The 27994-nt window shown below is 41.7% G+C and overlaps 2 protein-coding genes across 3 annotated transcripts; both read left to right on the plus strand.

Annotated features, from left to right (window-relative positions):
• Window positions 1–970: 970 nt before the first annotated feature.
• On the plus strand, window positions 971–16733 carry smad1 (SMAD family member 1). The gene is made up of 7 exons (XM_029438853.1): window positions 971–1082; window positions 7962–8540; window positions 11263–11535; window positions 11634–11750; window positions 14052–14273; window positions 14456–14712; window positions 15102–16733. The coding sequence occupies exons 2-7, from the start codon at window positions 8141–8143 to the stop codon at window positions 15243–15245; spliced, it is 1413 nt and encodes a 470-aa protein (XP_029294713.1). The 5' UTR covers window positions 971–1082; window positions 7962–8140; the 3' UTR covers window positions 15246–16733.
• A 1803-nt stretch (window positions 16734–18536) lies between these two features.
• On the plus strand, window positions 18537–26748 carry mmaa (metabolism of cobalamin associated A). Of its 2 annotated transcripts, none has more exons than XM_029443506.1 (7): window positions 18537–18624; window positions 19974–20400; window positions 21578–21700; window positions 21839–22009; window positions 22412–22497; window positions 23523–23672; window positions 25947–26748. In XM_029443506.1, the coding sequence occupies exons 2-7, from the start codon at window positions 19995–19997 to the stop codon at window positions 26235–26237; spliced, it is 1227 nt and encodes a 408-aa protein (XP_029299366.1). In that variant the 5' UTR covers window positions 18537–18624; window positions 19974–19994; the 3' UTR covers window positions 26238–26748. The 2 variants fall into 2 exon arrangements, with proteins under 2 accessions (XP_029299366.1, XP_029299374.1); XM_029443514.1 differs by having other exon boundaries at window positions 18554–18631.
• The last annotated feature ends 1246 nt before the right edge of the window (window positions 26749–27994 follow it).

A 27994-nucleotide genomic window follows, 5' to 3' on the forward strand; every position in this document is an offset into this window, starting at 1 on the left:
ACCTAATGTCCTCTGGCTGCTGCTGCTGCTGCTGCTACCCTGGCTGAAGGCTATTTTCATGCATTATCATGCAATATTAATGAGATGGTTTGAAGAACTGTTGGAAGTTTCACTCTTGACATTGCAAAATTATACCTCTACATGCCCACCAGTGTGGAAGCCTGCTTCAGGGATGAACTGGTTGTGTGTGTGTGTGTGCATTAATGTCTTGAGGTGAGAATTGAGATTATGGCATGTATAAGCATGCTCCTGCTTACCCTGCTCTTGGATACTTTTGTTCTCCTGACAACATAAATAGAGCTTATCATATCACAATCAAAGCAAGAGGGGAACTGAGAGGCAGGCTTAACACTGTGCAGTTCAGGAGTTCACTACAGATAAACCACAGAGTTACCCGCCTGTCAGTTACACTGCTGCAACAGATGACTGGCAAAGTATGGAGAAGAAGAGTCGTTTTATTTAGTAAAAACAGAGAGAGAATGAATGAACGTTTTTGCTTGGGGCAATCATAGCCTGTAATTGGAACTGATGGTCTAGTGTTGTCCTATACGTGTCCATTTAAGATGCTTTTTGTTGTATTTTGGAAGGTACTAGGGTGAGAAAAAGTCCTCAAATTCTCTCATTGCGCAATTACTTGTATAATACATGCAGACAGGAACAATTAAACAACTATCCCACATTTTGCAGGGATGTTGTGGGAGGCTCTGAAGTGAAGAGGTGCCCTTTCTGCTTTCTTTCTTAGTCTGAACTGCATCAAACAAGCATCATTTCACTGCAACAACACACTTGGTCATCTGAAAAGTAGCTGGTGAGAAGCTCTTTGTATTTAGCGAGAAAACAGCATTGTTTCACACGGTTACATAATCGGTTTCCACACAGTGAATGAAGATGTTAGATGTGTGAAAAGTAGGTCTTGTTATTGTCGGGGCTGCATCCCCGCGGCGTGATACTGGCGTTCAGCGGAGGGTGAGGCGGCTCCGCGACTGACTGACGCCAGGTCGAGCAGACCCAAGACAGGCAGAGAGAGGAGAGAGAGAGAGAGAGAGAGGGAGAGAGAGAGAGAGCAGCAGAGAAAGAAAAAGGTACTGTAAACTTTTTCTTTTCTTTTCCAACGTGCTAAATGAAAAGTTTCTTTATGTGAAATGTCACCTGTTATAGTGTGCATGGCTCTGTTTGTAAGGAAGTAGACCCCAGCGGTTATCAACTCAACAGTGTGTCTATTGGCAGCTTCAAACTTTTCTTTTTTTCCTTCACAGTTTTTAACCACAGTTTCAGACTGGAGCTGCACATTTAGCCACATTTTCACAAGGGTGTAAGCTAATTGTTTAGGCTACGTGTTAAAAACACCAGTGTTGTGCTAAAGAACTATAGTAATCATGTAATAATGTAGCTTAGCCTACTGTATATTGCAGAAAAAGAGTACGTTTTTTAAAGGTATATTGTAGAAGTGCTGCTTTTGGACTGTAAAAGCAGCATACATTGGGGTTAAATCACTCTAAAAATGATTTCAGTAGAAGCTCTAATAAATGTAATGCATACTGCTGTACACAGTGATTATTCTGGAGGAAATAAAGATGAAACTGCAGTTATTACACACATGGCATGGGGCTATTTGGTTCGTTAAGCTAAATTGCATGGTCTATTAAATGTCAGAAGATTGTGAAAAATGGCCATCACAATTTCCTAAAGCCCAAAGAAATATATTCAAATGGCTTAAACCCAATGATAGAGATAAGCAGCCAATCCTCACATTTTCAGAAGCAAGACGCTGAATATTCAGCATTATTTCTTTTTACTAATGACTTAAATGATTAAATGATTATCTCTATACTATATATTAGTATGGTGGCATAGTGTTTTCTGGCTTATTAAACTACAGGATGTGGTCTTTTTGCATCATATACTTGTTAACTGATCATATTTTGATGAATGAATGAATAAGTATGCAGTATATTGCACCACTCTGGTTACAAATCACACATAGCCTCCCCTTTTTACCTCTTGCCATTAAAAACAAAAAGTATTTTATCATGTAACTCTCTTTTGGCTCATGCTGACTTGCTGAGGCTATTTCAACTGGTGCACTAGTGTGCAGCACACGACATGTGTCTGGCTTTAGGTGTGTCAATGTGTTTATGAATTTGTGTATGTGGTAGAGAGAGGGAGAACGGAGGGAGGGTGAGAGAGAGAGACCTAGAGCAGCTAAGGCTAGATCTCCTGACATTATTGAAGATGACATATCAGATTACCCAAAGGACAGGAATTTGTCCTTGTCCGTGATTTACTTCCAATTGTTTAATCGTTTTTTATTCCTGCATCACCAGGGTATGCAGCTTTAAATTCGGTTTGAAAACAAAACTGTGTTTTTATAGGATTGAAATGACAGGGTTAGTTTTAGCCTCTTTAATAAACAGATGTGATTGTCAGATGATTTTATCATGCCTCTATCTATCTATCTATCTATCTATCTATCTATCTATCTATCTATCTATCTATCTATCTATAGTCATAGCAAAGGCAACTACATACCTACTCAACAACAAGGTGTAAATATAGGTTAGCAGCATTCCTGTATCCAGAGAGTCAGTCACAACAGTAGTGAGCGTTAAAAACCCTCCTGTGTGTCTGTACGGCCCGGACATCATGCGCCATGTGTCGGGGTGAGGTGTCCACCCTAACACAACACTAACCCAACACTGAGTGCCAAGCATGGTTGAGATAGCTGCTTGAAACCCCATGTGTTTGCTAGTTATGTCTGCAGTCGTATGTGGGACAGACTGGTGTGTCTGGGACATAAAGAATCTGATCCCAGTTCAGCCTTTTTTTAAAGTCAGGGCAATACTAACCACGGTGTTTGTGTCCGAAGGTTTTCTAGTGTTTTACTAGTGGAAGTGTGGCTCGCTAGATGTTTCTCACTTGTATCAGTGTAATGTTTACTAGGTCAGAGCTGGGTGTGCGTCGGTGTTTGTGAGGAAAAGTGACCCCCGGCGAGTTTAAGCAACCCCCCCAGGTCAATGCCATGTCTAGTCACTAAGGGCAGCACCTCATGTGGTTATTTCAAGCTCTGCTCTTCGTTTCATTAGACGTGAGTGGCTGTGGTAAATGTCTGCATTTACTGGCTATTGGAAGTGATGGAAGGAGTAATAGTAGTGATATATCAGCCAATATTACGTTATTGCAAATACTTTATTTTACCTCATATGTTGGCCAGTAATCTAGACAAACACGAGACAGATTAAGTTTAAATTTTAAAATGTCGCACTAATATTTTAGTTACACTCCTTAATAACAAAATACAATTGATCCTATTAAAAAATGTCAGGTCAGATTTGTAATTTCGTGTCTTTGATCCTAATTTAAATTCAAATGTTGTCAATTTTAGACTTTTTACTGTGTTTTTACATATGTTTGTGTTTAAACACATTTTAACATTTGGCTTCTTTTGTTAAATGGATGAAAGGGTTTTGTTCACTAGGGCTGCATCTAGACATTATTTTCACTGTCAATTAATCTGCAAATAATTGTAGATAAAGAATGTTTTAAACAATATAAAACAGAGATATAGCTCATACGTGAGATTGAACTTTACAACAACTGCTACTCTGGAGATTCTTTCAAACGTCATTGCTGCATTGCTATGATTTGTATTTGTAAAAGAGCATATATTGCATCCTTGTAGTGTTACTCTTTACTCAGTAATGACCCTTGAACACGCTTAATCGAGAACACACACGATATACGAGGGTTTTTGTCTCTCTCTCCAAAACAATCCCTCTGTCTCACGTCTCTGGCTTTGCCGTCACTCTCACTTTCTTCCTCTCTTTCTCTTTCTGCATAATTCCCTCCCTCTTCCTTTCTCTCTCTCTTTATCTACCACTCTCTCTCTTCCTGCACTCCTCTGTTTATAGCCAGTGACTCCATTGAGCGGGGGCTAATGGAGGCCCCGTCCAGGACCCTGCTGATAAATAATGTAGCTTCTTTATAATGCTCCGTCCCTGGGGAGGGTCCAGAGAGCATCATTACTGCCTCCTCATCCTACACAGCCCAGGCCTAAATTGATTAACAGACACTGGAGCGGTGCAAAATGATCCATGGGACTAGTGTAGTGGCTAACAGCTCGCACCAGGTGGGTCAAAGCCTCCGCCTGTCAGTGTCGCATGATCCCATTCTGTGCTCCCATTAGCCTCAGTCTCTGTCCGGTGGGCTAACTGATGGCCATAACAAGGTACCGCTAACACAATAGCGAGAGAGCATTGCCCGGACTCAGCTGTAGGGAATGTCAGAGTGGGTTTTATGGAGCTGTTGTGTAAATGATGGTGTGTGTTTCAGCTTTTATAGGGAGGAGAGCAGCGGCCAAGGCCAGTGCAGGCATCTGTGTGACTCTTCATTGACTGTGTGAGACAGGGGTGATTAGGCTCAAAGGTTGATGACTACATATAGATGTTTGATGTAAGGAATAGAAAATGTATCGACAATAAATGAGAAGCAGGTAATCGTGTAAGCTATCTATCCCCTAGACATTTCTGCTTTTTTAATGGTTTGTATTATTGTTAGTACGTTTGTGTTTTGGGCTGTTTGTATATATATATATATACAACCTGAGGCAAATCATTGTTAGTCGCAATCTAAATCACTTCCCACATTTAAGATTTCTTAGGGATTTAAACAAAGGTTTAAAGCAAACCAATCAGAGTCGTGTAGGTGGGATAAAGTGTCATCATCAACTACATCCATGAAAAGTAGTGGCAACAAGATCAATGCAGCTGTACAGGTTGCTGTTCGTAGATTTACAGAAATTGCTACTTTTAAATCAGCATTTATCTGTGATTGATTGAAAACAATCACAAAGTGAAACAAAATTTTAGTATGATTTTGAGGAAATCAGCTGAGTCTCCAACTTATGAGTGAAAAACATCTTTCAAGGTGACAAAATAAGGACTTTTATTTTGCATTAGGATTAGATCCTTACTTTGTTGTCTATTTAAAGTAGAATTTTTAAAGAGTCGTTTGGAAAGTTGGTGCACAAAAAGCCTGTTTATGTCATGCGAACATCCCAGTCTATACATAGGTATAGAAGGAACATGGAGGCACAATGGCGTCTTTATATTTCGACTGCCTCACAGACAACTCTAAACTAGCATTGTCCAAAGAACCAACACAAAGCCATATCAGACCCTTTAAATAAGCATGCGGTCAGGCCAGCCGTCAAGATATTTCTAACTGTCAGGGTTGGAAATATCCAAGAGATATCGTCTCCAGCTGCAGCAGAATGACAGCACGGGGTTGTGAATCCTGCTCCAGATGGTACACAACAGAACTTTCTGGAATCTTCCCTCTGAAATGGATTAAAGGTCGTCTTTCTGCAGCCGGTCCTGAACTTGTGCTGAGAGCGCTGGATGTTACTGAGAGGCCATCAAAGCATCTTTGCGGCTGGAAGTGGATCAAAAAGACTCCCTGCCTGTCTGGCTGGTGACCGTGGCACAAAGATGATATTGCAGTTATTGCCTTTTGAACTTTATGCTGTATTGTTATGCTCTACTACACACTCAGAGTCCAAGTACATCTTTTGTTTTTTGTGAAGATGTGCTGAGTCAGCTTAGAGTCAGACAAGGTCACAAAGCAGTGCGCTACATCAGCTCTTGAACATTTTGGAAATATTTAGTGATATAACAACAATAATACACATAGTTTACAGTAGTTTGGAACAACAGCACAGAAATACAGAAACTTTGATGGCGGAACAAGGCGAGCAAAGACTGGACCATTAACATTTGAGATTAGGGTTGTGTGCTGGTCAGATTTATAATCTTTCTTACTGGTGATTAGCCACGCCCATGACATCTCTGACCCATCTGAACACTTTCACTGGTGAGAGAGAGCAAGAAAGGAAGATAAAAGTTAGAGGTGGAGAGTTTAGGAAACTGCCTTTTTCGTCTCCCACCCTGCACCTGTGGAAAAACCTGCAGCTCTCAGCGAGAGGAAGTGATGTCGCTGCTGTGCGGGCGATGACAGATATGAAGACATAACTACACAGCCTGTTTCCTGTCTCTGGGATGGTGGAGAGTTGTTCTTTTAGGATGCTAGTAGTTTGTGACATCATAATGAAAATGATATCGCACACGCAAACACACTCACATACTCCAGAGTCCCCTCCCTTTTAGTTGTTCAGCGTCACTTTTGATTAGCCAATGTGATCAAAGCTAAGTATAGGTGCAGGTCCAGGGCCCCCCCACAACACACGCTACACACAAACACACACTCACGTTGTAAACAGCACCTGTCAGCATGATCTAGCCTACACATGCAGTAGCTGACAAAGATAGAAATCGCTATTCATCCCATAATCTGAAGGGCCAAGAATAACTACAGAGCAGTCTTAATGATGTAGTTGTTCCTGCTCGTAGGAAATCCAATATACTGCAGGCTTTACTGTCGGAGAGTGATGCATCCTCACCCATGAGTCAGTGCGGATAAAAGGTTGTGGATTTCTGACAAGCTGTTGATTTGATTCTAGGATTGCATATGAGCATTAGTGCAAAGCCAAACCTCAAACATAACTATGTTTCTATCTTCCCTAATTGCATTCAGAAAAAAAAGCTTGAAAAGAAGTTGCTACTGGGAGAGCTCAATGTGCTCGTGTTTTCCATTTTAATAGCTAGAATGCGTGTACGTCCTGGCTGCTGAATTGCTCCCGTGGGACCCGAGTGAATGGGCACATTTATCCTGGGGTCCACATGCACTTCCTTTTTATTGTCCTGCCCATTGCCAGATTCCTGCCCAAAAAAGTGTTTGTTGGTCGGGGGTGTTTATAGAACATTTGCTTATTGAAAGTCTCCATCTGAAAGATCTTTTCAAATTTCACACAGATGCAGAGTCGTCAGACAAACACTTTGTTTGCTCTAGATGTTACTGAAACGTGTTTGTGAGAGAGAGAGAGCGACGGAGAGGACTTATAGTCTTATCAAGTAAAACTGGTTGGCAATGTGGATAAATCTGTCACTGCATATTGAGTTTTATATTGCAAAGAGGACATTTGTGATTTAGTTTTGAGCTAAAACGATGAGTCTATTAATCCATTAGTTTCACAATCATTTTAATTGATTCATTGTCAAAGACATTTATTGATGACAATGCCAGAAATGAACTGGTTCCAGCTTGTCAAATGTAAATATTTGCCGGTTTTCCTTGTCTACTATGATAGTAATAATCATAAATCATCAATTTTCAATTGTTGGTTGCATAAATAACTAAATCGAAGACATCAGCTTGGGCTTTTTAAAATTGTGGTAAATATTTTTCATGAGTTTCTGAGAATGTCGCACATATATATATATCTATATATATAGATATATATATCTATATATAGATATATATATCTATATATATATATATAGATATATATATAACAATTTGAGCTGTCATATACATAGCTACAGTCTGAATCAGATGTTGAAGATACGAACAGGGTGGCAGATTAAACCTGGGAAAGAGTACATGTCTGCAAAGTGAATCAGGTTTTAAACCTGCTGGTTGAATTCCTGCAGGTTGTGTGTAGGCTACATGTGAAGTCCTTTACTGTAAATGACATCAGTGAGTGGTGGTAATGTGACAAGCCATACGGACAGGAAGCAATCTGGAGAATGCCTGGATGGGACGTTCACAGCAGGGTGTCCTGCGGTGACTCCTCTGCCAGTTTCCCAGAAGCCATGATCGACATATAATGGTAACGACTATAATGGTGACATCATCGCCTCATCAAGGGCTGTTCTGGCAATCTTCTGGTGAGACGTCAGCGCTGCTAGTGAGGCAAAAGGGGGAGAGGTTCAAATTCAACATACTTGCTACAACTTTGTTAGAAAGGACACTATAAACAGGACTGATCTGCAGAAATGTGTTTGAAATCTCTGAAAGAAAGACATGTTTTACTCAGACATGCTAACCTACCTCTCCTTTTCTTCTAGTGAGTGACGTTCAAGAGGACCTTATCTTACATCTTGGAAGCTGAGGGTTATCTGAAACTCCAAAAGGACAACCGTTTCACCCTTTCTCTTCTAAGACTAGGTCTTCTAGGACTGTCAACGACCGCTGCTCATACTTCTTTTGGAGAGAAAGGAGAGGGGAGGAGGGCGGCTTGTCCAACATGAACGTCACCTCGCTCTTCTCCTTCACCAGCCCGGCGGTTAAGCGACTGCTCGGTTGGAAGCAGGGAGACGAGGAAGAGAAATGGGCGGAAAAGGCCGTGGACGCTCTGGTTAAGAAACTGAAAAAGAAGAAGGGAGCCATGGAGGAGCTGGAGAGGGCTCTCAGCTGCCCGGGTCAGGTCAGTAACTGTGTGACAATCCCCCGCTCCCTGGATGGGCGGCTGCAGGTGTCCCATAGAAAAGGTCTGCCGCATGTCATTTATTGTCGGGTGTGGCGCTGGCCCGACCTGCAGTCCCACCACGAGCTGAAGGCCCTGGAGTGCTGCGAGTATCCCTTTGGCTCCAAACAGAAGGATGTGTGCATCAACCCCTACCACTACAAACGAGTGGACAGTCCAGGTGAGTGAGATGATCCTGAAATAATTAGAGATGCACTGACAGCACACACCTTTTATTTACAAGACTGATATGCAGAATTTTACCTCACATTAAATCTAGGATCAGGAGATTTTGCTTAAACCGAAGTTACAAAGTGCTTCACGCGAGGCAGCAGATCGTCAACTAACAATCAAATTAAAAACTATCAAATGGATTAAAAACCCCACAACATTCAAATCTAATTAAAAAAGTAAAATCATTATAAGCTCTCTGATAAAACTAGGCTATATTTAACTAACTATGTTAGAAGAGACAAACAAGACAAACAAATGCTATTCGGCCTCTTACTAAACAGAAAATAAGGGTCAGCTGACAAGATAGAAACAGCTGTGTGTAGGTTGCTAGTGTGTAAAGGGCCATGTGTGTGTGTGTGTGTTCGTTCATGTGTGTGTAGAGCAGGAATTTCCATCTGGGGGAGAATGAGGGCTTTGTTTTGAGCATGCTCTGTGCTGCTGGCCTTTTTTTTAAACATTTATGCACACGTGTAGACACACACACACACTCTCGCACTTGCACGTGTGTTATAAAAACCAGGATACACACACACACACACACACACATATGACTGCACACACAGTTTCTCTGAGGATGGCTGGAACAGGAAGCTAGTCACCCACACACAATGGGAGGAAAGAGTTGTTGCCTGCCTTGCACACTTTTTGTTTTAGCAGCGGTTGGAAGACGGAGGGCTAAGGTGATTAAACCCCACAGCACCTGTCTGTCCACACACCCCCCTAACACCCCCCGCCTACACACACATCCTGTCAATCTCCCTTCACTATTCAACCAAACACCTGCTCCACATATAACCTTTGAAATAAACTGCTACATTGATGCATTGGCCCGCTGCAGCACACATGGGCTACCTGCAGGAGTACTGACAGCACTGTGGGCCCCGTCTAAAATTTCAGTACCAGCTTTATTTATCTGCACAGGTATTTATAGACACAAGTGGAGCATATCTCTGTGGTTTGTATGTACTGCACCTGAATAGCCCACACATCAGCCAGGGTAGATACGCCAAGTGATGAATTACTCGAGAATGGCTCGCCTCACAATGTCTTTTCAAAGCAGAAACCCGAGAGTCTGCCAACAGACTGGAAGCTGACATTTGAAAAATGCAGGGACATCTGCACTTATAACTCCGAAACATGGAGAGTGCCAGAACAATATTTATTTAATATGTTGGAGTCAAATAACACAATTCCTTTTCAGTTTGTGTGAATAGGTGTCACATGCGTGTGTGACTGTACACAATGTCTACAGTGCCGAAACGATTAGAGGATTAATCATTAAACCGAGGTAGATAAAAGAAGTTCTTCATTATTCCCAATGGTCCTACAATAAAAACCCATAAATAATAAATAAGCAAGTCAAATAAAAGTATACCTAAAAAGAGAGAGAAACTGAACTAAAAACTAGAACCATATTCTTATTGAATGCAGGCTGTTCAATGATCATGCCACAGTAATACGCTGAATATTTACTGAACATTTATGCAAGTCATCTGGTAAGATAAAACATTCAGTCCAGCTTCAAAATGTGAGGACTTGCATCTTTTCAAAGTTTTGGACTGTTGATCGGACTGATAAATCATTTCAGCTTTGGCTCCGGGGAACTTGTGATTGGCAGTTTATTGGCCCTGTCGCACATATCCGTATGACAGAAACGTATGCCCGGCGCATACAAAATATCGGCAATAGGTTGATATAAATTAAGGGTAAGTTGTGATCGTTTGAAGGACGCAGACGTTACGCCGAACACGCCAGACATACACAGTTCTGTATGGCAGAAACATGCCGCCGTATATGAAAATTAGCTAAAAACGTCCAACTTTTCTGTGGAAAAGTTGGACGTTTTTAGCTGTACGTATACATTACGAATACATAACGAATTATTATACGTATGTCAAACATTGATAGCGTATCACTTACTTATTTAAAACGTATCAGAGCGTCTGGCCAACGGAGCTGGAAAAGTGCCATCTGGTTCACGTCATGCTGATGCTGGAGAACGGCTAACATGCTGAACGCTAGCTGTCCTGTAGAAACACGTTTAATAAGTTACTCCGTCGTCAGGCATAATCTTAACATCGGGTAGGAATAGGGTATCACCTCGTTATCAATAAGTTGGCGGATTCACCGTCAGCCGACGTAGCCTATATCTAACGTTCCTCTAACGTAGTCACGTAGGTAAATATTCACGTACGTATTCCGTATTCACGTATGTCTAACGTCACGTAGCGTCTGCATATCTTATGAAGCACACGTCGGTTACGTCCAGTAATTTTGAAAATGCTCAAAACTTCAGCGTTCAACAACGCACCCCAGCGTAACACCGCCTGCTCTTAACGAATACTACTTATACCTTACCTTATATCTACGTACACCAGCATGTTGCCGATATTTTATATACGCCATATTTTTGTATGGCGTATATGTTCACTTTTACGATCCGATGAAAAGTTGGACGTATTTGGACTCTGACAAATTTTCGTATGCGCCGGCGTACGATTCTGTCATACGGATGTGTGTGACAGGGCCTTTATATGTTACTTGCAGCCCCACACAAGAGCTTTAAAGCTTTCTTTCTCTACAAACTGCAAAAACATACAGTGATTGGTGGAAAAACTGCTGACGCATCGAAGCACTTCCTGTTTTAACCATTTTTATTTCTTCCTCAGTGCTGCCCCCTGTGTTGGTACCAAGGAACAGCGAGTTCAACGCCAAGCATACAATGTTGCCTCGCTTCCGCAACCCTCTACAACAGAATGAGCCGCACATGCCACAGAATGCCACCTTCCCAGAATCCTTTGCTCAGGCAAACACAATGCCCCCCAATTTTCCTACTTCGCCGGTAAACAGCTTCCCGAACTCGCCGGGAAGCGGCAGCAGCAGCGCCACCTTCCCTCAGTCACCATCCAGCACTGACCCCGGCAGTCCATTCCAGATGCCAGGTGAGCTCCAATGGTGGACTTTTCTTCAACTTTTCCTCCTCACTGAACAACAACAACTCACTTCCCTGCTCTTTGTTTTTGCCTCCTTCCTGATGCAGACACTCCTCCTCCTGCCTACATGCCCCCAGAGGAGCAGATGACTCAGGATTGCCCCCAGCCAATGGACACCAACCTCCTGGTTCCAGCCCTGCCCATAGAGAGTAACAACCGGCCAGGTAACCATGGCAGTTACTATATCACACACGCACTCACACATCCGCCCTTGAATTCACGGTGATATCATCCACATAAAGCTGTCTGCACCTGCTCGCCTTGATCTGCAGGGGCAAAGATTTCTTGGAAGTCTGGTTGTTTTTAAAGCTTTTTTTGTTTTATTCTTTTGTGGTCGAACTTTCGAATACAAAAAAAGAGAAGAAGAAGAAAAACAACTCAGCTGACTCGGTATGCCATATCCTGTCAGATAAAACCTGAACAGTGTGTGGATAGGATCTGCTAGTTTACAGCGAGGCTCTGTCTGTGGGTGCGAGCCCATGGGAAGCTCAAAGCCTCAGCAAATTAAGCCCGGCCACAGAGCAGCTTTATGAGGTCTATAAAAGCTGGGACTTACAGTATATCTTCTCTGCTGGTTGTAATGACTTGAAAACTCGTTAACGATAAAATTCACTAATTACCTCCAACTTCAGATCTGAAATGTGGGGCAATTTTCTGAACCGTGCGTTCATGAATACGCAATAGACCCTACAGTACTATGGACATGTATTGGACTCCAGAGCCGTCTGATTTAAAGGGTAATTCCATCGTTTCTAGGAATGTCCTAATCAAGTTTTCTTGCACCCGATCCGAGTCATTTAATAAAGTCCTGATCCGATGCTTCTATTTTCCTAGATAATACAGCTGCACAGTACACACTTCTAGTACATTAAAGTTATTAAAATCAATACAAGATATATGCTTGGCAATTAAATAGCTCTGCATTGCATTGAGAAGAAAAAGCCTTTATCCAAGCTGTTCCTAAATGATTTTCTTTACATTTTACAAAATGACAACAAACAACCCGTCTCTGTAAAACCTTCTGGAATGTCTCTCTGCTTTAAAATGTCCTCCGGTGTTTGTTGCTTCAGTGCAGACTTTGCCTAAGTTTCCTGAATGAACTATATATAAAATGATGTTGAGTGTTCTCTCTCATCTTTTGCACAGATTACATTTATAAATGACTTCAGATCAGGCTAAATATAGCCGATACTTTCCTCACAGTTTACAGACTGACTTCCTTTTACAGCTGCTAATACCTATTGTACTTAACATATCAGATGATTTAGATCAGTTGCTGCCAGCCTGCTTTGCCTGTGACCCCTCTGTACAAAGCAAAACCATCTTGCAACCTCTCATCACAACAGGCATGTCTGAGTCACAAGCAGTGCAATCAAAGAGGGATTTTCCCTACTCAGAACGATTTCTAGAGCATGAAGAGGCAAAAGTATGAAAAAGAAGCAATCTTGTGAAGCAGAATTTTTGTCTTTTCTTATTTCATATCCTGGTCACAACACTAAACTATTGGCTTTTATTACAACCTGTCTGACCGTCACACTCGGTTGTAACACATTCTCATATGTCAGTAATTACTTTGGTGAGCGTGACGTTATTACAACCAATAAAAACGATGGCCAAAACAATGGAAACTGGAACCAAACCTTTTCATTAATGCTAAAAAACATATATTTCTGCACTAAAACACCATGCAGGTGTTTGCAGTTCAAATATTCTCGCCTCACTTTGTAACAACAGCTGGACTTTGGTTTGAACTTGAGTTTTCCACACCTGACCAACTACATATTTCTACTTTTTTATGATCATGCACTCAGGGCCCAAACATTCTGCCCACACACGGTGACAGCAGTAGCGGGTGGAGCTGTTCAAATGTTTGCTGAAGTTTGGGGAGTTTTTTGAGTTCTTTTCCACAAGCTGCATCCTGCACAGGGGAGCGGGTTTCTATTGTAGGCCAGCTCCAGGAAGGAGACAGACAAAACACACCTGCCAGCCAGTGCCACGCTACAGGGGAAGTTTGAGAGAAGTATGCGCTTGGATAAACAGGATTTATTCCTCTCTCTCTCTCTCTCAGAGAGAGTGAGGCCAGCTGGCACTCGCTCAGAGAGCATGGCCAGGCACCTTCTATTGACGGTTTTTCTGTTCAATAAAGGCTGGCACACAGACCTCAGACAATAGGCATTTAGGATGCATCCCTATTGATTTTGTTCAGCATAAGTGTACACAAATGTAGCCAGTGGGTCCTATATATTTATTCAAATCGTTGTTATTGGCTATGTGGGACAATTTGGAAGAAATAATTTTGCAGATGAGTAAGATTTATAGCTGGCATCAGTGGCTCCTGGCAGCTCGTCTGCACCGGAGTCTTCTCAGAGGAGTCTTAAATGTGCATTAAATGTGTCTGCGTCTGCGTCTGCGTCTGCAGTGTACTCGGCTCACTCCTGTGACCTGTTAATGTGTTTCCTGCGCAGATGTGCAGCCCGTGGCCTACGAGGAACCCAAGCACTGGTGCTCTATTGTTTACTACGAGCTCAACAATCGCGTCGGAGAGGCGTTCCAGGCGTCCTCCACCAGCGTGCTCGTCGACGGCTTCACAGATCCCTCCAACAACCGCAACCGATTCTGCCTCGGCCTGCTCTCCAACGTCAACCGCAACTCCACCATTGAGAACACCAGGCGGCACATCGGCAAAGGTGCAGGGACTAAATCAATTCATGTTGTCAATAGGAACAGTAACAACAAATCGAGTAAACATTTGAATGCATTGATTTTTAAGATGAGCACACTGATGTTTTTTTTTGCTGATGAAAGTGACACAGTAACAGCTCTGCTTCACCAGGTGACCAAGACTTTATTCTTTCCCGCTTCCTCTCAGGTGTCCATCTGTATTACGTTGGAGGGGAGGTGTATGCAGAATGTCTGAGTGACAGCAGTATCTTCGTCCAGAGTCGTAACTGTAACTACCACCACGGCTTCCATCCCACAACTGTGTGTAAGATTCCCAGCGGCTGCAGCCTGAAAATCTTCAACAACCAGGAGTTTGCTGAGCTGCTGGCCCAGTCCGTCAACCACGGCTTCGAGGCCGTTTATGAGCTCACCAAGATGTGTACCATCCGCATGAGCTTCGTTAAGGTAAGCTGATCTTTTTATTTTTTATTTTAAAGAACAATATTGCATTTGTAGACTTCCTATATTTCAAATAAACTCATTTAATTGAGTTTTAAGTTGTATGTTGTTGTTTCAGAAATCTGGGAATATATAAATGTTATTTTGAAATTGGATTTAAGACTTCCCAAACATTCTTTAGATAAAGAATAAAATGTGCACAATGTAATAAGTAGTTCACTTTCTCTACTTTCTATTACTTGATGCATCTTCTCAACTGTGCACATTCTACCTTTTCTCTTCCCGGTGCAATGAACAGTATCTTCAGACAGCAACACCTTATCTTTAATTAGTACAACAACAACTTGCACAATCCTGTGGCGTCATTTCAAATGATGTGTTTTAATGTGTTCCAGGGCTGGGGAGCAGAGTACCACCGCCAGGATGTGACCAGCACACCCTGCTGGATTGAGATTCACCTGCATGGTCCCCTGCAGTGGTTGGATAAGGTGCTAACCCAGATGGGCTCCCCCCACAACCCTATATCCTCCGTCTCCTAGGCTTCACTGTCCTCGGCCCCCCCGTGGCTGTCTATACCCCAGCAATTTGGTCTAAGTAGCAAGAGTAGGGTCACAGATTGGCTTGTGGTTCAGCCTGTCTGCCTTTTCCGATAACTGATGGAGGTTTTGACTGAAACACAAGCTGATCTGGGACCAGTTGGGCTGGGCGGCTTTGGTCGGTTTGTTCTCTACTTGAAGGATGTCTGAATTGGGCACATTTACAGTCTGGGAGAGGAGTAAGCAAAGTGAGCGCGATGCAACTGGAAGATACTTGATCTTTGTGACCAACTGTAATAATTAGACCATCACACTCATCACGGCGCAAGTATCCTCCCTGATCTTGCTCCAACAATGTCTCTTTTTCATTGTTCTATTATTCTGACTCATTACTAGTTTTCATCTAAATATTCCCTCTCAAATCCAGATACACGTGTGTTGTTACAATAATTATGGGACATTCCACGTCACCAAAATTGCAGTCGGCTGCTGTCTAACTGCCTGACTGCAATGAGGTCGGCATGAAATGTACTTACAACATGTAAAACGTTCGCAGGGACTTGGAGGTTGACCAGTATGACTGAAAATGTGTAATAATCTCCAGATACTTAAACAAGTATGCTGTTTCCTCTTAGTGTTATTGTTTCAGGTTAATAAACTCAAGCAGTACAAAGTTGTTCTAAAAGTAAAATCCCATAACCACAGATCATGAAAATAATAGAAAGGCCACATTAGGGAGAGTTTGAGAGTTTAGAGTGGGGTTTAGTGTGGGGCACGGCATTAAAAGGGCATTTCAGACTATTCAGAAAAAAAGACTAATGTTTAAATGTTGCTCATCTTGTGTTTCAAATGGATTTTAAGGCAAAAAAAGAATAGTGTTTAGATATATTCACTATTAGAATATGTGCTGTGCAGTCTGGTTTTTGCAAAGCATAGTTTGGTTAGTGTAGTGTTACACATTTAAGACTGGGAGCTGAACACCACAAGAAGCAGAGGCAAGTGCAGTTTAGTTTGTCGCTCGCTGTACACTCTGCAGCAAAATCTAATGTGTCAAATACAGAGTCACATTGAGGACATACATATTTCAGTGACTGCTTCATTCTCTTATTACATCGACTGAGCAAAACGTGTTAATGACTGTTATGGGAAAATGTTGAGCATTCAAATTTTAATTGTTGACTGAGAAAAAGGTATCAGTTACTGGTGTCCTAATATTCTTTTATAAAATGCAGATTTTGCCATTCAATGTGTTTATGCTTTGAGCAATCCTCTTTGCTATTAAACTGTATTACTCTTTACATTCTTTTTGTATTTTTTTAACATGTTTTCTGTTTTGTTCGTCTGCACTTTCACACATTGCCTCTTTGTTTTGTTTTAGTTTTTTCTCCTTCTTTGTGTTTTTGCTCAGTAAAACTCCCAGAAAAGCAGTTTTATTCCATGAATATCAAGCCTCTACTGGAAGATTCAATAAATTTGTTTCATTACATGCAATATCTCGGTTTCTTTTATGAACACTGTGTCAGGGTGTGTGTGTGTGTGTGTGTTTTTATATTTGTGTGCCTGTCTGTTTAATTACAGGCCACCCATGCTAAGAAAATATGCATCTTGGTATTGTCAGGGACTTTCAAAAACATCAACCACTGTTTGTGTGTGTGTGTGTGTGTGTGTGTGTATGTATGCGTGTGTGTGTGTGTGAATGTAGACCTTCAATTAGGGAGGCACAACAATTACAAGTGCATCTAAAAGCCAACTGCATTAATGTTAAACATGATTGCATTTTCCAGTAAATTGCAGGAAAATACATGAAATGTGTTTTCATTTGTTTTATGGTAAACATTGCGACAGTACTGGAACATTTGCAACAATCTTCCAGGAAGCTCCCCTGGAAAGCACTGACTTAAATGTGTGTGTGTGTGTGTGTGTGTGTGAGAGAGTGTTTGTGCGTGCAGGAGTTCCATGTGACTGTACATGACGTGGGTGGTATGGTTGCACAGTGGTTAGTACTGTTGCCTCCCAAGAGTTTGCATGTTTCTCCCAAATTCCACAGACGGGCACATCAGGTGGACGAGAGACCAGGGATTAAAGTGTTAGTGAGTGTTTAGACTCTCAAGTCAGTCTCTAAACGCTTCGCTCAACTAGAGACTGAGTCTCTTAGTTGCTAAAATTGGGTGGAAACAATTATTAATTGACTGTTAGTCTGCCCTGCGTGTTACAACCCTGTGAAGTACTGATGAGCCATCAGAGGTGTCTGCATGCTTTCACTTTAAACTCTTAAGTGAAAGCCAAATGTATTTAGAGCTTTAAAACATATTAACACGGTATTTGTGTCAATTAATGTTTTAGGAGACATGCAGATTTGTCATATAAAATGCAGATTTTGTGCTTTTTCTATTATTATATCTGAATATCATTTTCAGTGTTGCACTTTTAGTTCTAACTAAATGAAGGTTCACTATTTTGCTATTACTTTAAGATCTGCAGTGCACTTTTTAAGTTCTATAGAAAGTGTAAAGATCACGTTTTTTAAAACATATTTAAATACATGTTATCAGTTGCTTTTTAAAGTAAAGATTTCTGTCATCATGAAAATGATTTATTCATTTTTGGTTTCATCACTTGAATTTCTGCTGCTTTACTAAATGTTTGCCCACTATTGTATTGTCTGTTTTGTACTTAATTAGTCCAATAGCTCAACAAATTGTAATCCTTTTATAATCGAACCCTTTTGGAGTAGCCTCGGCCGGTCCTCTCTTAAAGACTTTGGGTGATCTAATGTTCTTACTACTGACATGAGGATAAACAGGTGTTTATGATTAGGTATTTAAAAAGCATGACAAATGCAAGCTGTATATTCTATTATCATTTATGTCAAGAGAAATTGTCCAAAACACACAAAACACAAAGTTCCTCTTCATTTAAGAGGTGTGCATTTATAAATAAAGGATTCATTGACTGTAAAACCGAAAAATAAGCTACAATTAACAGTCTGGGAGTAATACAATATTTAAACATTTAGTAAAGCAGCGGAAACTTGTTGCAAAGTTTGATGATTTCCAGGGAGAAGAGCCAGTTTGTGGATGTATTATACAGCCATGGTTCATGTGGGACGGGAAGATTAACCTCTGCTGCCACCTGCTGGTTAAAGTTGTCTCCTGTCATCATTTTTACTTAATACCTAAACGACTCATTACCTCACATAATTTTTTTAAACAAATGCCGTGTTATATACATTTGGTAGATATCTTTATTTATAGATTTGTTTTGCATAAATAAATCGACGGAACCATTTGACGGGGGGGGCGGTGCCGCACGTCACCGGAAACAGGAAGTGGATGAAAGAAACAACCGTTGATATGTAACACCTCCATATACATTCGTGAAGGTACGAGGTCAGCGTTCATTCTCATTTCAAACTATTTGTTTTAAGTATTTTATTAGCTATAATATATGTGTGACAACTGTATTTACACTTGCAGGACGGGCAAACGTCGCGTTCACGTAATGTTAGCCTCACGTGCAAATGAAGATAACCGTTTAAAAAGCTAGTTTTGTAACAGTCTGGAAGTTAATTAGCCATGTCCCTAATGTTCAGCATTAGATACCGCTAAAGTCATGTTTTCTGTCTTTTTGTCATTTAAAATCGTAACTCATATGGAGCTATAGTTAATTTTATATACATTTTGAAGTACTCCCCTCTTTGAATACATGTTTAACCTCTTGCTACCCCCTCCCCTTGTTTAGAGGGGTGGGGGATGGAGGTGGTGTAAATCATCTGAAAGCTTTCAACCTGAAGAATAATTTGAGATGCAGCTCAGTACTGTGTGTGAAGATGTTGTAGTCGTAAATGAGCAATACAAAATATTAAAAATAATTTAGATAAATTATTAATTACAGAGAATTGATACAAATAGTAAAATAGTAAAAACAAATGCCCCCAAACTACCACATTAAGACACTGAGACATTGAGGAACACAAAAGAAAAAGTCATGATGTGATTTGTATCTAACACTTTTGACATTTGGAGATGTCTGCAAGAATTGCATTTTCGGCCGTAAGCACTTCTGTTCTTGAAATTACTCAGAAACCACTTTATGGTCAATAAAGATAGGAAGGCCATGCATCCTCTAAATGCCCTAGGTCTATACTTTGTGGTTGTAAAGTTTCATGAGGCAGTCAATATCCTGGAGGTCACAGCACGTCATTGTATACAGTAAGGTCGAGGAATAGCTGGTTCTTGCATTATCACACATGAATACAATAACACATTTACACTGCATGCACAAAACTGCGTGGTGTTTGCCCCAAACTGCTTGAGATTAGCATAAAGTAGGCATGTGTGTAAAGGGGAGACTTATAGGTACCTATAGAGCACATTTTCATTCAGATAAAATGACATGGTTGGTACCAGTATCTTCACTCTAGCTTTAAAAATGGTGGGCCGTTGGATTGAAGGGCATGTTGTGGTTTTACATAATCATTAACTCCATCATTGCTGCCATGGCCTGTATGCCTCTTTTCTTTTACTAACTATTCCCCTTGTGTTGCCCTTTTATGTGTTGTAAGTGTTCTAATATGTGCAATTGTTTTTATGTGAAACTGCTTATGACCAGGACTCCTGCCTGGAAGAGATCTTGTATCTTAATGGGACATTCCTGGCTAAATAGATGATAAAGAAAGAAACACGTTTCAGAATCCCCACTGTCTCATTGTTTTTCATCTTCTCCTCTTAGATTCCCCATATTTACCCTAAAATGCGACAGTTTGGCTTCTCCCTCCTGCGCCACATCTCTTCCCTCCCCTCCTCGTTCACTGTCCCCTCAGCATGCTGCCTCCACCAAAGGGTCTTCACTGGTTCCCACACCTGTTACCAGAGCACCATCGCCGGTCACAGCTGCCAGCAGCACAGGAGGGCTGTGAGCAGCTCAACCCTCAGGCAGCACATACAGGACCTGAGTGGGCCTGAGCAGAGACTGTTGGATAAACTGTACAAAGGGCTGATCGGAGGACAGCGGGCGTCTCTGGCTGAGTCCATCACTTTGGTGGAGACCCAGCATCCCAGGAAAAAAGAGCTGGCCCAGGTGCTGCTGCAGAGGGTGCTTGCCTACAGGAGGGAGCAGGAGAGTCGTAATGGGGGGAAGCCGGTGGCCTTCAGAGTAGGTGTGTGGTCTGAGTGGCTTAAGGTTTTTTGTATTTAGCTGCGTGAGGAAAACACCAAGGGAAACTGCGCTTTACCCTCCCTGATCACTTTATACATCTATACAGTACAATTTATTGCAATGAAACTGATCTGCCAGAAATTCTACATTTAAGAAGGTTAGTTAGTAAACTTTATTGTCCACTGTGGAAACATTTCTTTAGCTTCACCATCAACGTGAATTACAAATAAGACAACAGTCAGAACAAGGTAAAAACATCAGAAGAGCTTGGAGTTCAATCGTATGTTACACACAGCAAAGAAAGTACATTGTGCAAACAAGACAAATGTGAGGCGAGGGGTGGGGGGTTTGGTTTGACCATGTATTTAATCATTTAACTGCACTGCAGATAGAGGATAGCAGCTCACCAGACAGAGCTGAGGTCCACAATGTATTGATCAGCATCCACAAAGCTTTGATGTAACTGAACATGTGTCTTAGAAACGCGCCTCTCTTAATTATGTCCCACCTGCAACAGGTTAGTGGAACTGTATGTAGTAGCTTGAAATAAAATGATGTACACAAATTAAATACAAGTTTTGAACAGTTCACAACCCATTAAATGAAATATTAATACATATATGAAATAGTGAGCTGCATTGACAAATTGCTTGTTGCACTTTAAAGCTTCTTCCCGAAGGAAGCACTTTAAATTGTGGCTACGGGTCACTTGTTATGTCTAGAGCTTTCTTTTGGTATTCAGAACATGCATGCCGCTTTCTTACGTCTGTGGTTTCCCTATAATCTTCTGCTCGTGTTAACCACTCTTGACAGTTACCCTCTACAGTTGACATTCAAGTGTCCGTACCAAGCGGCCATGTTCAAAGACAAGATGCTTGCCTCTCTGACAGTTTCAATCAAAACTGAACATTATTATCCCTGTAAAGATTGCATTAGATGTTACAGTTTTATCCTCTACACATACATACGTGAATCTCCTGGATGATGTCATGACACAATAGGTTTATTGTTGAGTTTTACATATTACATATGCTACAAGGTTCAGTCACCGGTGTTAGTTTCAAACCTATAGAGGGGAGATTTATACAATTTATCCTTAATTTAAGTCTGTTTTTAGTCCGAGAACTCAGTTCTTACTGCCATGTGTAGCTGATTCGATTGCTCTGTTGATGTCTCAGGTCTGTCCGGACCTCCAGGAGCAGGGAAGTCGTCCTTCATTGAGGTGGTTGGGAAGATGTTGACAGAACGTGGACATAAAGTTTCCGTGCTGGCTGTTGACCCGTCCTCCTGCACTACAGGAGGTAAACAGATCCTCATCATGTGATACTGATGAACAGATGCTATTGGGTGCTTCACAATGCACAATAGATGTTTGTAGGAATTGCAGCAGTTGCTGCACCATGTTGTTAAATTCCCGCCACAACCCCGTCTTGTTGCAGGGTCTCTGATGGGTGATAAGACTCGTATGACTGAACTCTCCAGAGACATGGATGCTTTTATCAGGCCGTCTCCGGCCTCAGGAACACTTGGTGGAGTCACCAGAACAACTAACGAGGCCGTTGTCCTCTGTGAGGGAGCGGGATATGACATTGTCCTGGTAGAGACCGTAGGTAAGACGCTGTGTTTACAGGTGTATCTCAAAGTGGATGGAATATACACCTATTTTTTTTATTTCTTCTCCCTTAAATCTGGCATTTCAGTTGCATCTTTTAAAAAAAATGAAGAGTGGCACATGTTCATGAAGTTAATCAGCTGCGCATTGATACAAAATGTTTCGATGCAAGTGAATGACACACAATTATTTTCTCTTGGTCTTGAACCAAACATCACAAATGGATCATTGTTCAGTGCAACATTGCCTTACGAGAACATTGACACATTAAATGCAGTATAAAATCAACAACATTGTGTCTTGAAGTAACTGTAACATGTAACTGAATGATACAACTGATTTAGCTGCGAGAGCAGGCGTCATATGTTGTGGTGACACTTAAATCTGTCTTTGTTTCCAGGTGTCGGCCAGTCAGAGTTTGCAGTGGCTGACATGGTCGACATGTTTGTGCTGCTGATTCCACCAGCAGGGGGCGACGAACTCCAGGTAAGTGAAAGACACGAGCAGCAACAAGCCCATCTGTGTCGATGATGAAAAAATGATCTAATCTACATATTGAATCATTCAAATACACATTGTCATTATTAAGCAGGAACTGACTTTTGCGTCTACATTTGTATATAAAGAGGAGTATGTTGAAAAACACTACATAGCCTAACTCATTAGGATTAATATTACGGGGGTCATTACAGGACATTAAGCAGCTCAAGTTTCGATTACTGTAATTAAATCTTAAATAAAACTAATCGAACTTACATATAAACAGTAAATGTGTTTTATTCAGATTGAAAGTACAGTATCCCCAACAGCACAAACTTGTAACAAAACTATGTTACATACAGACATTTAATTGCATTATTGTGTGACACATTACGTGACTCAAGTAGAGCAAAATAACTTGTATGTAATATCTCACATGGATAAATCCCAAACAACACTTGAAGCTGCAGTTATTCAGCCTCGAGTCATCAGCTGAAGACCTTTACACACACCGCAGGCCTTTTCTTGTTCAAACCGCCTTTTTTTGTCGTGAATACTTTCACACGAAACGTGACAAAGCGGCATCATTTTATTGCCGGAATGAGGTCGATTTTATTCTGAGCGGATAAAGGCAGCAACCAATCACGTTGTGCAGAACGGACGTGTTCAAAGCGAGGCTTATTAAAAGGGCAACACGGAGGCTCTGAAGTCTTAACCAAGACGTCAAACTGTGTTGCCTCCTTTCAGCGTTATCACGTCCCCGGTGCGTAAAGGCCTTAACTGTTATAAAACAAACTCAACTGCTCTCCTTGTGTTGAATCAGTCAGAAGCTGACAGCAGTGAGGGATGGATGGAAAGCAACAATATCAGAATAATAAATAAGTAAACTGGCAGCCAACCTGCTCCATCCATCATTCTGTACACAGATCCCTCAGCAGATTAGGTGTCTAGACATCCGATTTATTTACAGTGTTTTGAGAAGTTAATGACCCCCCCCCCCCCCTCTGTGTAATGCCAAAATCTATGTCCAGGGTATCAAGAGGGGCATCATCGAGAGGGCCGACTTGGTGGTGGTGACGAAGTCGGATGGAGACCTGTTGGTGCCAGCCAGGAGGATCCAGACTGAATACACCAGCGCACTCAAGCTGCTCAGGAGACAGTCCAAGTCCTGGAACCCTAAGGTGTGTGTATGTGTGTAAGGGAATGTGTGTGTGTGTGTGTGTGTGTGTGTGTGTGTGTGTGTGTGTGTGTGTGTGTGTGTAGGCAGTGTAGTGAGGGAAGGAGCCAACAACAGCATGATTAGGCATTTAATAAAATAAAAAAGGGTAATTGACAAGTGTTCAACATTTGACCTACTGGGCAGCCGCAGCAGAAGTAACACTGCTCTGTGGAACCAACAAGCCGTCCCACTGAGAGGTCAGCTGACCCAGGAGGGGGCGGGAGGAGGACGATGATGATGATAATAATAATGATGATGATGATGATGGTGATGATGTCATGGCATCACAGTTTCAGTACTGCAGTGTCTCACCCCTCCCCACATGTCCCAGCTCACCCGCCTGCCTGCCTGCCTGCCTGCCTGCCTGGCCTTGTCCCTTTGTTTTCCCAGCCCAATGCAGCATCTGCCCACTGGGCACGCTGCCAGGAAACACCCCCACCCCTCTCCTCCCCCGCCACCCCCCCTACTCCTGCTGCTCTGAATACTCTGCTGCTGCGTCATGCATTTCGCTGATTAGAAGCCTGCGCACTCGACATAAAAACTGTTCTTCATCGTCTCCTCTGTATTTATCCTTACTTTTGCTGTCTTGCCCTCCTTTGTGTCTGATTGCTTTGCCTACAGCAGCATAATCTATGATTTGAGTCTCTCGCTGTCTCTCATCTTTATCAGTCTGCCCTCTATTGTCCAGCTCACTCAGCATGAAAACGTAAAACATGAATGGCATGGCATGAATGCTACTTTGATTTCTTAGTGATGTGTGAAAAATGCTGATGAACTACTTTTACTAACAATTAGCGCTGCAACTAACAATTAATGTGTCAATTGATTTAATTGTTTGTTCTATAAAATGTCAGGAAAATGTTAGAAAAACATGTTAGAGCCCCGGGTGGCAAGGACGTTCAAGGTACAATGATATGATACACGGAGTATCCCTTTTTATAGCGTCCGTTCGCCAACATATTTTGTCACTTACCTCACAGTTTTCATAAAAGGAGAAAGTAGTTTCACTGAAAACTATTAACGGACGAACAAACCGAACCCGAAAACATAACTTCCTTGCTGGAGGTAATAAAAGCAAATCTATGTGCTTGGCTAGACGCTTTAACGAGGATAATTCGGCGAGCGTGCAGTATGTTTAGTCTCACAAAGTTTGATTTCCTGTTTTTGCATCAGACTCAAATCAAGTCCTTGTAAAATGATTAACTCAGTGATGTAATTAGAGGATTCATAATTGGCTGTCGATCACAGACTGCCAATATTTATCAGGCTGCCACATTCAACTTTGTTGATTAGCAGTTTATGTCAAATTATCTCTAAATGATACGTGTAATTTCATTACGCTTTAGCAGTCGGGACTATCTGAGGTTTTCTTTGACATCACTGAGGTCTTATCTCTCCTCCTCCAAACTCCCTTTTCTCATTTCTATTCCCGCGTGTGTAATGAAGTGATAAATAACAGACGGTAAACTTTTATATGAACAGTTTCAATGCACTGACTGAATGAACTTTGTTTTGCCTTCCTAAATGTGAGGCTCTTTCACTTCTGTGTCTGCGTTGAATGTGAACGTTACCCTGAATTTCATCATGTGCTTTTGAATCTGCAGCAAGCTCTGAACAGAGACATGCAGTCACTTGAACTAAACGCATAAGTGACATTTCTGCACAGATTGCATGTGTGAGCGAGGTGTTCTGGGAACGACACTGTTTGTTTGTAACGGCGTCTTCCATGTTAGAGGTGCATCGCAAAAACATCTTAAACATAGAAATAACCCAAAAAGCAGCGACTCCCCAGACTCGACTGCAATTAACTAAATGCAAAATGCTCTTTTTATTATTAACAACAAAGCCGACACTGTTTTTTTGGAATTTTTGTTTTGCATATCGCTCAAACTAAAACATACGCAGGACTACCTTTTTATCGTTTACTTGTTTAAACACAAAGCACATAAATCAATATTTTAAAAATCAATGTAAATGTGTCTGCGTTGCTCAGTACTCGTAGGCCTGAACAAATATCATTTAAAAAAACACGATACAAAGTGAAGTCACAATAAGAAATGAGAGGAAATTCATCACAAACAGAGGATTTCATAGGAAGAGTATTCTAGAGGTCTGCTGCGGTCACAGAAAAGGCCCAGTTTTGCAGCATGAGTGGGACAGTACTATAGTGTTGAGAAAGAGACCCGTTGTATTCACACGTGCATCCCGCACCCCTTCCCCCTAACTCCCTCCTCAGGTGGTGCGCGCCTCCTCATACACCAACGAGGGCATCCCAGACGTCTGGGCCACGATAGAGTCGTACCGGGACGCCATGCTAGCCAGCGGTGAACTGCAGGGCCGGCGGAGGGCTCAGCAGAGGATTTGGATGTGGACTCTGATCCAGGAGAACGCCCTCTGCCATTTCCAGAATCACCCCAGGGTCAGAGAGGCTCTCCCCCACCTCGAGGAGAGGGTCACCAAAGGAGCCATCTCCCCAGGCCTGGCTGCTGACCTGCTGCTCAAAGCCTTCTCATCTGCATTACCATAGTCATCAGTGGGACTTGCACTTATGGATGCTTCATGGCTGATCGGGGCAACTCAATGCCAAGGAAAAGCCAGGACAGAGGGAGAATATGTGACCGTGACTCTTGTGCTTTGCACAAAGAAAAGCAGCAGTCTTGCTCTTTTTACACTTCATTTGAAATTTAAAACACCTAAGATAGAAGTCACCCCCTCCTCTGAAACTTCACAGTCTGAATACCTTTAATCCAAATCAGCAGTGGGAAGAGAGTGCTGACAGTTGTCACTTCTCACCGGCCGCTTCAAGACACATACACATTTGGACGGTGGACGGCAAAATGAAACTGCTATGTGATATGAAAAGTTGCACTGAAGCAGATGCTGGGATTGTCTTCTTGGACCAAGACACGACATATGAACAGTTTTAAGTGAGACTGTAAAGGCCATGTTGTTACTTTTGGAGTTTGGGCTCCAAATAATACCCATCATACCTCTCACTTGTACAATCAGGGTCATTGCATGGTGTGTGTGTGTGTGTGTGTGTGTGTGTGTGTGTGTGTGTGTGTGTGTGTGTGTGTGTGTGTGTGTGTGTGTGTGTGTGTGTGTGTGTGTGTGTGTGTGTGTGTGTGTGTGTGTGTGTGTGTGTGTGTGCGCCATAAATTACTTACTTTAAATAACACAAACAGCTAATTGTTAATGAAATGATCAGGCTTGGATAAATGGGATTTGTCATAGTCGGGTGTTTCTCTTGTTGAACTGCTCGAATGACATGCACACATTTCCCTTTGAAACTGGACATACACAATGTTGTTTCTGCTGAATATAATAAAAGAATGATGTGAATCTTAAGTGGATAAGTGAATAACATTAAATCTGTCGGTGCAGTCGGCCAAGCTTCTCTCTCTCTCTCCTTGTGTTTGCTCACGATATGAAAAAAAGGGGGAGTTATTAATGTTACCTCTACGAATATTAGTCCTGAGGTTTGTCGGAGTCGTAATGACATTTCTTTCCTGCACTATGGAGCCAGAAATGTCACTGCTACGTGTGTGTGTGTGTGTGTGTGTGTGTGTGTGTGTGTGTCCTGAGTCGGCTGCTTCCTATTCAGGCAAAACTCACTTTAATATTTTCAGAATTACTTTCATAATGCACTGCTCCCCTGGACGCCACCAGAGAATTAAGACAAAGAGAAGTCACACACTCATAACTCCAGTGTCGCTGCTTTATTAATTTAAACAGACGTGCTGCTTTATTCAGGATAAAGCAGGAGACTCCAGTGTCAGTGACTTGTGCTTGTATAATCTTTATAAAGGCTAAGGGAATCACAGACATCAGTCATTGTGATAATATCCTGCAACTAACTGTTATTTTTCTACTCTGTCAATGTTTTTTATTTTATAATCTATTAATTATTTCTTCTTTTAATGACAGAAAATTGCCGAAAATTGCTCTATTTTGTCCGGCCAACATAAATATTCATATTATGCTTCTATAAAACAGAGAAAAGCACCAAATCCTTATTATAAGAGAAGCAAACAGCAATAGTTTTTGCTTGATAAATGTCTAATTTGGCTCGACTGATTGGTTCCAGCTCGAGTGTGGACACAGATTTGAGTTGGGTTATTTGAGTTTTGAGTGTGCAGCTTTTCTTTTCATGTTTTTTGGTGTTCTTCCATTAATCCAGCATCTCACTGATATACAGGAAGTACAAATACCAATCAACAGTGAACTCTGGTCATTTTATGATGTAATATTTTGGTGTATAATAATAATAATGATGATCAGTTT

Source organism: Cottoperca gobio, chromosome 1 (assembly GCF_900634415.1).
Source record: "Cottoperca gobio chromosome 1, fCotGob3.1, whole genome shotgun sequence".
In the NCBI taxonomy this organism is placed as follows: Eukaryota; Metazoa; Chordata; class Actinopteri; order Perciformes; family Bovichtidae; genus Cottoperca; species Cottoperca gobio.

What these genes read in the sequence shown, in the direction of transcription:
- smad1 (XM_029438853.1), top strand. Translation starts at nt 8,141, where the DNA reads ATGAACGTCACCTCGCTCTTCTCCTTCACCAGCCCGGCGGTTAAGCGA. An exon ending in CAAACGAGTGGACAGTCCAG is followed by an intron (nt 8,541 to 11,262) that starts GTGAGTGAGATG and finishes TTTCTTCCTCAG; the next exon opens with TGCTGCCCCCTGTGTTGGTA. An exon ending in AGAGAGTAACAACCGGCCAG is followed by an intron (nt 11,751 to 14,051) that starts GTAACCATGGCA and finishes TTTCCTGCGCAG; the next exon opens with ATGTGCAGCCCGTGGCCTAC.
- mmaa (XM_029443506.1), top strand. Translation starts at nt 19,995, where the DNA reads ATGCGACAGTTTGGCTTCTCCCTCCTGCGCCACATCTCTTCCCTCCCC. An exon ending in CAGGGGGCGACGAACTCCAG is followed by an intron (nt 22,498 to 23,522) that starts GTAAGTGAAAGA and finishes ATCTATGTCCAG; the next exon opens with GGTATCAAGAGGGGCATCAT. An exon ending in CCAAGTCCTGGAACCCTAAG is followed by an intron (nt 23,673 to 25,946) that starts GTGTGTGTATGT and finishes CTCCCTCCTCAG; the next exon opens with GTGGTGCGCGCCTCCTCATA.